This window comes from Pelophylax lessonae (genome assembly GCF_965119305.1).
Source record: "Pelophylax lessonae genome assembly, chromosome: 4".
NCBI classification, from domain to species: Eukaryota; Metazoa; Chordata; class Amphibia; order Anura; family Ranidae; genus Pelophylax; species Pelophylax lessonae.
In genome coordinates this window covers 499,121,792-499,134,696 of record NC_138771.1, presented here as the reverse complement: position 1 = coordinate 499,134,696, position 12,905 = coordinate 499,121,792, and the positions used below count along the sequence as shown (strand labels likewise).

Below are 12,905 nucleotides of genomic sequence, written 5' to 3'. Positions count from 1 at the left end.
TAAAATAATTGTAAAGTCTCAGAGCAGCCCCGAACCTCTCTTCTGGGGCCCCCCACTGGCACTCTATGCTCCTCCGATTGTCGGTTCACCCCATAGGAGGACACGCTCCCAAGCTGGGCTGTGTGCTTCTATTGACACACACAGCGCAGCTCAGTCCCACCCTCACTACCTCCTCACTGAATTCGATTGACAGCAGTAGCAACCAATGGCTCCCCCTGCTACCTGTCAGTCCTTGTAAAAAGGAGAGAGGAGAAAAGACTGCAGATAGGCACAGCGCTGGATCGATACAGGACTCAGGTTAAGTGTTAAGAGGGAAACAATGGAAAGATTAGTTCACAAGCACATAAATATATTCAAATTTACAGATGCCAAATCTGTAGCACTTGCTCCCCAGCAGGGGAAGAAGCCATCCAAATCTGTAGCACTTGCTTACCAGCATTGAAAGAAGCCATCCAAATATGTGGCACTTGCTTACCAGCATAGGAAGAAACCATCCAGGTCCAATATGGCTGACACATTTCAAGGGGTAACCGCTTTTCATCAGTCGGCTCTGATAATGGGGATTCCCCATAAAAATGCGTCTGCATATTGGATCCGAGTGGCTTCTTCTCATGCTGGGAAGCAAGTGCTACAGATTTGACATCTGTGAATTTGATTATATGTTGATGCTTTTGTGAACTCATGTGAAGTGCTTTTACGAATTATCAAATGGTGTTTAATGGTAATGAGCCAGGCTGGTGCGCCATTTAGCTTGAAAATTAGAACCGTGAAAACCTACCAGTCTCTGAGTAACTTATTTGGGCGCAGGAGGTTGTTTTTACTGTTTTTAAGTGATTAGAGGGTGAAGGGGGAGGGGCACATCAAGTCCTAAAATGTTTTTTACTTTAGTGCAGGGAATGCATGAAGATAAAAAAACTTTTAGCTTTAGAACCACTCTAACAATGTATTAACGAACACAGAGCTGCATTAATTTCTATTTTTATATTTTCCTGGGGTTTAGCTTTAAAAGAAAAGTATTGGTGAATGAAAAAAATAAAATAAATGATACTCACCTAGGGTCTTGGAGCCAGCGGGAGACAGATGCAGCATCCGATCGATGCTGCATCTGTTCCCCCGGCCCCTCTTGCACTCGCTGGAGCGCTGGGCAGTGGAAAGAGTGGGAGTGGTTGGCTCCGGCTTTCCGCGGCTCGCTGAGAGCCTTAGCTAGCTGTTGGTCCAGGTGGTTGGGATCTTTTCAGAGCCTGGACTGTGACATCAGTCTTTAGTGGCTTTACTTCTCCTTTACAGTGGTTGTAAAGGTTTTTTTTTTTAATTGAATGCATTCTCTGCATTAAGGTAAAAAACATTTCAAAGTCTGCTCACCCCCCTAACTTAAATACTCTCCTGAGCTCAGGGATCAATGCAGCACTGTGCATGTCTGCAGCAGCACTGCTCTTCTCTCCCCTCTCTCAGAGGAGACTTGGCAGCAGGGCTCCTGCTGCTGTCAATCAATCAAATCCTGTGACCAGAAAGTGGAGGATGGGGCTGTGCTGCACTGTGTGTGTGTCAACAGATGCACATAGTGCGGCTCGGGATCAAGCCTACATGAGTGCCCTCATAGTAAGCGGCTTGCTATGGGAGCACTCAGACGGCAGGAGAAGCCAGGAGCGCTGGAGAGGGACCCTAGAAATGGAGGATCAGGGCTACTCTGTGCAAAACTATTGCACAGAGCAGGCAATATAACATGTTTGTTATTTTATAAAAAAATAAAATAAACCTTTAAAATCATATAAGTGAATCTGTCCTTTGTTCAAGAATGGCAAAAGAAGAAAAAAGGTCACTTTAATGCCAGCCCTTGCAGCAGCTTATACTTCCCTTCCCCTCTGTTCACTACCAGCAGCAATAAAAAATATCTGGTGAGCATGTGACCTATTGTTACCCTCCCATGTGACAGTACTGGTGCTTGGCACTTGGCCACTCAGGCAATTAGATGAATCGACTTACACAGGGCCTTTCTTCCTTACTCCTGGCAGTCAGCATAGACCTTGGGAGTAAGGAGAAGGTAAGTATAAACTGCTTTGGGGGCCAACTTTAATGTGAACCCGTTTCTTCGCCATGATAAGGTAAGCCACAGGTTTACTAAAAGGGACTCAATATTAAAGATTTATGTTAATATACATATGGCCAGCTTAAAGTGACCATGTGTTTTCTGACAAAGACACAACAATAAATTCACTTTACCGCCCCCCAAGCAGAATATATATGCACTTACTTTCCTTTTGCTTTCCTGTACCTCCATTTGGCTGCTGGGAGTAAAGTCTTATGTAAGAGCTACAAGTAGCTAGGTCGTAGCTTACACAGGGCTATAGACTCAGAGTGTGACAACACTGCTAGCCCAGCATGGTCATATGAAGGGAGTCATTTGCTCCTCCACACTCTGAAATACTGGGTATTTCCTTCAGCTACTTGTACTGAAAAGAATGGGGGTAGTAAAGAATATGGGGCAGGTATTTGAGGGATTACTGCTAGCTTGATGTTTTGTTGCAAATAGGATTCGGTCTTTTCAGCTCCTGCATCATGTTCATCTCATTGCATGGTGTAGGGGGATGGTTTAAACTACAAGCTCACGGCTACTGAATTTATCCCAAACATTCAATATGCTCACAGACCTGTTTTAACAGAGCTGGAGTGCAGGCAGTAATGGTGTCCTGGTGTTCCATTTACCACTGCTTGCAAGTAAAGGGTTAACAGGCTCAGGCATTTATTAACTGAACAATAGGGCGTATACTAAGCACTAGGAAGGGTTAGGGCTTAATGGTGAATGGGCAAAAGTCAAGGCTTGGGCCAAAGATCCAAGGAAGAGCCACAGGACCAAAGCAATTGATTTGTAGACTATCACAAAGGCGGCACGCCAGTTTAGCTTAGAAATGCTTTAGTCCAGGTCTGGTTTACTTTATTATACTCTTATAGTTTTAACCAACAAACATACCCCATTCTTGGACAATACCATATTCTTACATATAAGCCTTAAAATAATTCTTTAAAATGTGCAGAACCGAAAGTCTCACATATTTCCTTACTACGGAGGCTGTGTCACGATGCTCATCCAGAGGATCCTCGAGTTCACTCATAGAGTCCAAATCCAAATCCTTCTCCTCCAAGAGCTCTTTTACTCTCCTTCGTTTACCCCGGCCACTTCCGTAAACACCGATATCACTGCGAGGACTCAACACCTGCGAGTATAAGAAACACAGGGAGGTCATCAAAGTTCTGTCATCACAACGTTAACCACTTAAGCCCCGGAAGATTTTACCCCCTTCCTGACCAGGGGGTATTTTGCGATTCGGCACTGCGTGACTTTAACGGACAATTGCGCGGTCGTGCGACGCTGTACCTAAACGAATTTGGCGTCCTTTTTTCCCCACAAACAGAGCTTTCTTTTGGTGGTATTTGATCACGCGCTATAAACAAAAAAAGAGCGTAAATTTTGCAAAAATAGCAGTATTTTTCACATTTTTTTATATGAAATTCCCCCCCAAAATAATGTAAAAATCAAAATTTTTTAACATTTTCGGCCAATTTGTTTTATGCGACCTATGTTTGGTAAAAAAAAAAAAAAAAATCGCAAAAAGCGTATTTTGATTGGTTTGCGCAAAAGTTATCGCGTTTACTAACAAAGGGAAAGATTTTTGTCATTTTTGGTGGTTTTTTTTTTAACGCGTAATGGCGGCGATCTGCGATTGTTTTTGCGGTACTGCGACATTGCGGCGGACAGATCGGAGCCTTGACTGACATTTTTGACACTTTTGGGGTTACCAGTGACATTTCTACAGTAATCAGTGCTATATATATGCACGGTTACTGTAAAAATACACTGGCAGTAAAGGGGTTAACTTTATTTGAAAGGGAGGGGCTATGTGTGTCCCTAGGGGCGTGCTTTCTACTGTGATTGGCTGTGGCTTCAGATGTATGAAGAGTGATCAACGGTTCTACATAGTAGAACCGTATGATCATCCTCCATAAACAGGGGAGAATGACAGGCAGCTTGTTTACACAAGCTGCCTGACTTTCTCCCTCTCCCCCGCCGATCGCCGAGTGACCCGATGTCCGCCGGTCACACGCGCGGGGGGGTCCGTGACCTCCGGCGGTGCGCGCTCGCTCCCTAGACCCTCACAAGCTAGTGACGTAGCCCTACGTCACTTTGCCTGTGAGGGGCTGACCGCCGACGTAGATAGTCGTGCGGCGGTCGGCAAGTGGCTAAACAGTAATTGAGCCTGGAGGACAGTCGTGGTGACAACACAAAAAAACATGGTTAGGAGAGTGACCTAAATCAGGTAAGGTTCTTCCTGCTGTCAGACGGCTATGTAAAAAAATGACTAAAAAAATGCCCCTTTAATGTTACTTTTCGACCACTGGGCTCCTTCCAGAAGCAGTATACATGGGATTGAAGCTTCATCCTGTATGTCACCATAGATTTGGACCCATCCTAGCTGCAATACCCCATTATGATGTGGAATGGCTAAATATTTTCTCCCACCAGTCTCGCTACTTAATGAGAACATTTAAAAAGGGCCTTCAAAAAAGTATACTTTTTTTCATGCTTACACACTAGTGCTGATGCAGTGTTTTTTTTAAAAGGTTTCTAATACCCTTAACAATATACCTCCTGAGCAATTGCTTAGTTCTTACTTCTTCAAGTGGGGAATACGGTAGAGGGACCTAGCGTCCAACCTCTTATAAGGGCAGCATGGATTTGAAAGTGTAACTTTCCTTTCCCGATTAAACACACTATCCTTTGTTGCCCTTAATTGAAGCTTTCCTAAAAGTCAATAAAACAACTGAGGGGGCATGCCATGAGTAACTGGTCAAGCGCTTATTTTTGCTTTTGCTGCAAGCCTGTTCTCTGCCAATAGGTTGCAAAATGGATAACTCTTCTCAATGAGTAAGCAGCAGCTTCTTTCCATTTTGTGTGGCTCACTCCCCAACCCCTGCAGAGTGACAGTGATGCAACATGCATAGCTCACACTCCATGCTGATTGGAGAGCTCTAGTTTTCATTCAACAGGTGGGTGGTGTGACATACTGCTGCAGAGAAGCTGCTGCTTACTCCCATGGGGAGCAACAGACTTCTCTGCAGCCTAACGCATGGAATATTTTTACAGTCATAAAGACAGCAGAAACTGGTGCAGACCTAAAGCGAGTGGCATCAAAGGAGAGAATGCATTGGGTTAAATATGTCAACACAGATAATGAATACCATCTTACCTGCAGCAAAGTGTAGCTTGAATTCTTCTTCAGGAAGGTCCTGGCTGTGCGTTCCCGCCAGGCTCGAGCGGCCGCTACCTGAGACTCTAACTGTGGGAGGGCTTCGAGACGCACTGGGATGGGGCGAGCTTTGCCCAGCAAGCTCTCCAGCTGTTCCAGGTAGGCATAATGACTACCATTCTACAGAGACATAATAACCAAAAAATATACATATTTTGTACATCTTGCAAAGAGAAGACGGTTCACTATAGGCATTGTGAGCAGTGCAAGAGAATGGCAGTGTTACAAAACAGAGACTCAGAGGATGTCCTTACCTGGATGGCCTCTACTTTGGCAGTCCAGTCTTTGGCTCTCTGCAGAGCCTCCTTTAATGCTAGCATGTTAGGCAGGTATGCCTGGATGCTCTTGGCCTCGACAATAATGCTCTCCAGACTAGAAACAGTGTGCTGTGGCCTGGGGAGAGAAAAACAGTCACAGAGGATTAATGGAGTTTCAAAGGTTAATTCACCTTTACCATAAAACTGCCTATGCAGATAAAGGAAATCTGAAGATAAAAACAAACAATGCAGCTTTGACTAAAGTTTAAAAATGTCTTTGCTATAGGTGTAGGCAATTTACATACCTCCTGAAGCCTGAATGAAATACTCCAAAGCTAGGTATTTGCAAATTAAGGCCAACTTGTTACTGTTCACCTCCTCCAAAGGAGTAAGCTTTCTGATTAAAAGTATCTTCCTTTATTATAAAAAAAGAATAGTGCTCACATTTAATACAGGTAAATAGGCGAGCAGTATGCTAGGGACGGCAAGACCCTCTTTAGCGGTGACTTCCAGGTCGCTGTGCGAGCCAACCGCCGGATCTGCGTTCCAGTGATGCGGAAATTACGTAGTTACGCCATACGCGTTTCGTCATCAATGACGTCTTCAGGAGCTTGCAGTAACTATGTCATTTCCGCATCACTGGAACGCAGATCCGGCGGTTGGCTCGCATAGCGTCCCGGAAGTCACAGCTAAAGAGGCTGCGGTCCCTAGCATACTGCTCACCTATTTACCTGTATTAAATGTGAGTACTATTCTTATTTTATAATAAAGGAAGATACTTTTAATCAGTACTTCACTATATGAGGCTCTTTTCTCCTGTACATGACCCTGGATTTATTTGTGATGGATATGAACTGCACTTGAGGCTTACTGATCCCATTTGAATATATTATATATATGGGAAAGATGATTCATGATTTACCATTGAAGTGATCGGCACGTAGGAAAAACTCCTTACTGAGGGCATACCTTGTTACCAACACGCTGGTTACCCCTGCAGGGGTGCCGACTTCTGGTGAGTGTGGGAGAAATTGAAAGGGGAGCACCGTTTCCTCACCCGGCACCCAACACCTGGATCACCTCAAGAGACACCCATCAATCTGATACTTTAATCACTTTATGAACTTTATGGACTTTTCTGCCCCACTTTTTTATGAACTTTCATATATTTATATATATTTTTTTGGCCAATTTCTTGTACTTTTTGTATTTTCTACTGGTCCTTCCATCAAATTCACATTTGGTAGGACCTACTGCACTTGACCACTTTTTTCCCCTGATATATTTATTCACCACCACTTATAGGCTTTGGCCATTTTTTCCTTTTTCTTCAGTTCACTGGTCCATTTAATGGACCTTTTTGTACTTGATCACTTTCTCTGATATTTTTATATTTATTCACTATTAACTTTAACCAATTTTTATTGGAATCACTTTACCATTTCATTTATCAACCTTAGTTGATACTCTTGTATATCTTTTTCATGCATACCCTGTTCCAATTTATAGTGACCGACATATAGTCTTTTCTGACACCTTTTTTTACTCCATTTGGTCACTCTTTGTTCACCGAGCACTTTATATTTATATTTTTATATCCAATTATTTATTCACCCACTGTTTACATTATTGCACTTTATATTGCACTTTATATTTATAGCATTTTATATATGGTTTGTGATTTCTGTATTTGATTGTACTGCATTTTATTGTGATATTAAGAATTCATTATACCATCATACCTTTAGGCAGCGCCAATTACCTCACCACCCCTACTACATACTGAATATTGACCTCACAGTCTATATTTTTGAGACAGGCTGCAGCCAATCTATTCCTCCATAAGCGCGGAAATCTCCACCCTAAATCCTCTGATTGTTTAGGACATCCGGAAAAAACCTTGTCCGAAGAAGAAAAGGTGAGCGCTACCATTAGTCTGACTCTTTATTGACTCTTTGCATAAACTTAATGCAATTGTCAATAAAAGCCTTTGATATTTATGAAATGTTTGGAATTATAATTCAGTATACCATAGTAACATCTGACAAAAAGATCTAAAAACACTGAAGCAGCAGACTGTGAAAGTTAATATTTGTGTCATTCTTAAAACTTTTGGCCAGGGCTGTACAAACTCTTTTCCTGCATGGGCATTTTTTGGTAAAAGTGAACTCTTTAAAAAAAACAGCTTGTAAATAGTACAGTGCCTTCTACCCATGGAAACTAAGGGGTTCATTTTAAAAGCGGAGGTAGCACAGCTATGCATAATGTAGAGTAGATACAGACATCCATTCCCTATTATAAATGGAGCCCTCAAATAAACAGGTCAGTCAAAGCCTCGTACTGGTCCAGACGGTAGAAAGTACCAATCTAAGTGTCAGTTCTCTGAAGATATACAGTGCAGTTTTGCTTCCTCTAATGAACAGCAAGAGGAAAAAGGTATGTACTCACCTGGCCTGCAGATAAGCTTTGGCCTTCTCCTCCCATCGCTCAGACACTGTCAGCAATTCCTGAAGCTCGCCCATTGCTTTCTCTACAGCGTGATGAGGAGCCAAACCAACACCAGAATCTATCAGCTTCTTCATAACATCCAAGGTGACTTTGTGCGGGTCAGACAGAGTCTGACGGACTTCATCTAGCCAGCGTGCTTGCAGAAGCTCCTGCTTTAAGCAAGGCAACTCTGGGAGTTCTACGTATAGGTTGGAGCCCAAATCAATAAGAGCCTGAAGCTTGCTGGAATCTGGAACTTCATCTGACATGGCTTCCTGTGCACGCTCGTGAAACTCCTCCACATCATCCAGCAGATTCTGCACAACAGATAACAAGGCGTTTGTTAAAATTCTTCATCAGGATTAGACAAGGGCTGGTCACATTTTACAATCATTTTTTTTCTGCACTTTTCATACAATGATTTATATAATGCTACTACACAGCAGGCAAAATATTAATTTGCTATCGTAATTAAATAAAACTTCAAAAGAAATGTATAAAATCATTATTGCCCATGGTTTCGGAATGGGATGTGCAGCAAGCTCATAGAGGTGTGATGATCAGCTGTCCACAAACTTTAGCCATATAGTGTACAAAAGGATCCTGTTCCGATCCACTTTTAAAGCGACAGAAGAGATGGAGTAAAATGCAATAGGACATGAGAGACACTGGGAAAGCTAAAAGCTGTCACTTTTCATACCAATTAGGAGGTCCTGTCTTCGTGCATTTGCTCCCCAAGATAGGTGCCTGTATCCCCAGTATCTTTCATGTCTTTCTATATACTAATAGGAAGTGTAAACTTACATTAATAAAACAACCCCGTGTTGAGAAGATTTTAAAGCATAAGGAACAATGTTGTACATCATTTTTACATCATGTGATCTCAATATTGACCTCTAAATATAACCTATTATCAATGATAAAACAGGTACTTGCAGGCACCACAGGATATCTGCATTTTAGCACTCTTACATTAGGCACTTAAAAAATCTGTACAGAGTGAAAAATGACTTTTTTTTTTTTTTTTTTTTTTTACATCAATCGATCTAAAATATGAAGTAGATTGTCTCTTACTGTTGGTTTTCAGGCTTCTTTTTTGTCCTATGCATACTCCCTATCCTCCACTGATGCACCTCACTGCTTCTAGTGCAGTGATGGCAAACCTTGGCACCCCAGATGTTTTGGAACTACATTTACCATAATGCTCAACTACACTGCAGTGTGCAAGAGCATCATGGCAAATGTAGTTCCAAAACATCTGGGGTGCCAAGGTTCGCCATCACTGTTCTAATGTAAAGTGAGCTATATTATTTTTTCTGGTCAATATGCGCCACTCTATGTGTACTACAATTTCCATAGAGCTTACTGCAACCAAAGGCAACTGCAGAACCCCAGCTGTTGCAAAACTACAAATCCTTTCATGCCTCTGCCTCTGGGAGTCATGTCTGGCGCTGTCAGTCTTGCATTGCCTCATGTGACCTGTACTTGCGCAAAAGCTAGAGAGAGGAGATTGCTTAACCCTGCTATATTGGGTGCTAAACTGCCAGTGCTGTATACTTCCTGTCATTGGTCAATCTTTATATATTTTCGTGCAGTTTACATTTCATTTATTAAAATAAGTACAATGGAATGCTAGAAATAATAACATGATCATAATGGATATGGGCTCACCTTAACCTGACGGGCCTGTGTGATGACACAGGGCAAGCTGAACAGCTGTTGGACAAAGGCTTTCAGCTCTTCCATAGTGAGCTTAGTACGTGTCTTCCCAGAATCCTGACTCAGTTTACTGCAAAAAAAACAGAACAAATGGGAATACATTAATCAGAACACATCATGCAAAGAAGTGAAATTTTACTGAATGAAAATCGCAGACATAGATGTTAAATGTAATAAAGCAGAGATAACCCCACAGCTAGTTAATTGATTCAATACATAAACTTGCAAACTGGTTCCTAGATTATTTCCAATAAAAAAGGAAATCTCCATGAAATATCTAAGGAAAAGATTTTTGGAAGGTAAATGTAATGTGTCATTTACACTCAGCGTTCTCGCAAGCAAAGAGACTGCAGCATTGGTTAAAATATTTTGTTTAGGATGATAAACACAGAAGGTTCTCCCTGACGTTCCTCACTCTGATGCGTTTCTCCCAGAAAGGACTTTGCCACAGATTCTAGACCTTGCCACTATACAAAACAAGCGTAACAACTGAAAAGGAAATGGTCTCACTTGTGCTTCTGTTTCTTGGTGAGCAGCAGCTGGGCGACAGAGGCACAGGTTTCTGCCTCCTTTACGGCATCTCTGAGCCGCCGATAAAGTTCATTCTCAGGGAACTTCCGGTCTTCAGCATCCTCCAACATCACTTTTAGCTCTATGATGTCTGCAAAGGGAGCAGGAGAGATCAGTTTGTATGTCAGAACAAATAATATTGTTTGAGATCTAAGGCAAGTCTCTACTGTATGAAGCAGAATCAAAAGAAACTTCAGGTTTAACCAAACTAGCATACGCAAAGAATAAACTACAGAACACCCAGGCCACAGTTGCTGGCATGTGGGGTACATTGGGATAGAGTTACACTAATAAATAACAACAGAGGTTCTACATATAATTATGAGAAATATATCTGTTGCAGAGAACAGACTTCCTGAAGCCTGTGTTGTGTTTTATTTGAGGTGATGGATTAAACTCATCAAAGGATTATGGTTGAAGAAGGTGGATGAAGGTTATATGGCAATTATATGGGGTACCCCAAACCATTTGTAAGCTGTGTGTAAGGAAACCATTGAGAGTGCTAGCCTACTGAGTCCAAAATCTTTTAATAATGGTGTTCATTCACAAGACCATATCAAACAGCTTAAACAGGTTTTGGGGGTACAAAGATCCCCTTTCTCAAGGTTAAATTATAGTGTACTGTATACTTGGAATGATTAAAAAAAAAAAATGACACAATAACCAAAATTAATTATTTAGAAAGGACACATAAAAAATGTGCCCAGGAGCTATATTAGCAGCAGCACACTTCACGTATCATCTTTTAATTAAACTGGTATTAAACCCAAAAACAAAAATGTAAAATTTTTCAGTTTACAAATTCTTAAATTTGGTGGCTGCATTAGCTTTCTTTTTGAGGGCTTCATTTTCACCTAATGAGCCGGCCAGTAATACACTTCCTGTTTTAGAGAATATCCACTATGGATGGAGGAGCAACGGACACACCTTTGAACAGCTGCATGATCAATCTTGGGATAGGGTGGTGTTAAATGCACTAGCAGTTTAAGATTGAAAACAACAAGCAAACACAGGGGCGCACCGGCCTAGTGCATTATCCTTTAGAAGGTTTATTAAAAAGAAACTTTAAAATACTCACAAACGAGTTCTTGATAAAAGCATATCACACAAGGAACGCAGTCCTCAGCATAGAGATCCAAGGGTGAGCCGTCCCCTGAAGTCGTGAAGGCTTAGCCTCTTCCTCAGAGCCTCATGCTAAGCCTCGAAACTCGTAAGCCTTCACGACTTCAGGGGACGGCTCACCCTTGGATCTCTATGCTGAGGACTGCGTTCCTTCACGACTTCAGGGGACGGCTTCCTATTTATCAAGAACTCGTTTGCGAGTATTTTAAAGTTTCTTTTTAATAAACCTTCTAAAGGATAATGCACTAGGCCGGTGCGCCCCTGTGTTTGCTTGTTGTTTTCAGTGATTCCAGACTACCCTGGTCATTCAAGGGGCAGCAAGGCCGAAGCGTTTTCCTGGGTTGCCTTGTCGATAGCTTCAAAAACAGCCACAAGATCGTAGCAGAGGTGGACATAAAGACTACACTACTCAGAGCACAAGGAACTGGTGCTTTGCACCAAACATTTATGAGCAGTTTAAGATTGACTTGACTAACAATGCTGAACTCTAGGTACACTTTTCAGGCAGTTACAGTGGCAGTTTTTCTCCCCCGTTTTGGGTTAAAGGATAAGTTCACTTTTCAGAAAAAAAAACAAATAAATGCAAATTTTTTTGCAGGAAAAAATCTGTGCTTTTTTTTTTGGAAGCTTGCGATCAGCAGATCGCTTGAGCCATGTAGGTCTCCAGCAGATCTGCCAGTGTATCTGTGTGCACGTGCATCTTGTACGGGCAAGCATATACAATTTGACAGGAAGCGAAAGTATCTACCACAGCGCTGTGGTAGTTCATTGAAAACTACAAGCCAACAGCCACAAAGGCTTCCGGCCCTTGTAATTTTCCATTTACAGGACACTGTGAATGCGTGAAGCGGCCTGGCGGGTGAAGCCCCACTCAGCCTCTTTTTTTTTTTTTAAACTGCGATAGCTGGTTGGGCATGGGAGAAGATCCCAGCTAGCTGTCAGATCGGGGAATCTGGGAGGTGCGGTGGCTGGTCCATTTGCAACATTGTTACATGTTACACCCTGAATATGGACACAACATGTTATGAAAGGTGAACTTATCCTGTAAAGGTTTTACATAAATGAATAATAGCTGACCATTGTAAGCACTCGTCAGTTATAAATGGTTTGTCTCCACTCTCTAACTGCCACTTTTGCTGAACAGCCTGGTCTGTTAAAGCGAGATGAAAAATAACAGATTACTAGCCGGATCAATAGACAAAAAAAGAAATAAAACAGCCACATACAAAATAATGCAGCCACATGCAAGAACTGGAAGGCTGCATGTGACGGAACCGTCCAGCACCTAGCTTGGGTGCTTCCGTCAAAATATAGCTTCCTCCAGTATGGACATATAAGCTGACCATCCAAGACTAGCCGGCAACAGCTTAGATGCAACTGGAACTCTCTATATTGAAAACGCAAACAGAATATATAGTACACCAGATCAGGTGAGCCTGATCAGATT

General features: G+C 42.1%; 1 protein-coding gene across 4 annotated transcripts in view; it reads right to left on the bottom strand.

Moving 5' to 3' along the window:
* Positions 1-12,905, bottom strand: part of KDM5A (lysine demethylase 5A) — a 132,341-nt gene that overhangs the window by 43,784 nt on the left and 75,652 nt on the right. For all 4 annotated transcript variants that reach the window (XM_082254626.1, XM_082254627.1, XM_082254629.1 and 1 more), the window contains 6 exons: positions 10,277-10,427; positions 9,719-9,836; positions 8,009-8,364; positions 5,558-5,696; positions 5,244-5,423; positions 3,060-3,212 (listed from right to left, as the gene is read on the bottom strand). In XM_082254626.1, the coding sequence (XP_082110752.1) occupies positions 3,060-3,212; positions 5,244-5,423; positions 5,558-5,696; positions 8,009-8,364; positions 9,719-9,836; positions 10,277-10,427 (1,097 nt within the window). The remainder of the gene's footprint in view (positions 1-3,059; positions 3,213-5,243; positions 5,424-5,557; positions 5,697-8,008; positions 8,365-9,718; positions 9,837-10,276; positions 10,428-12,905) is intronic.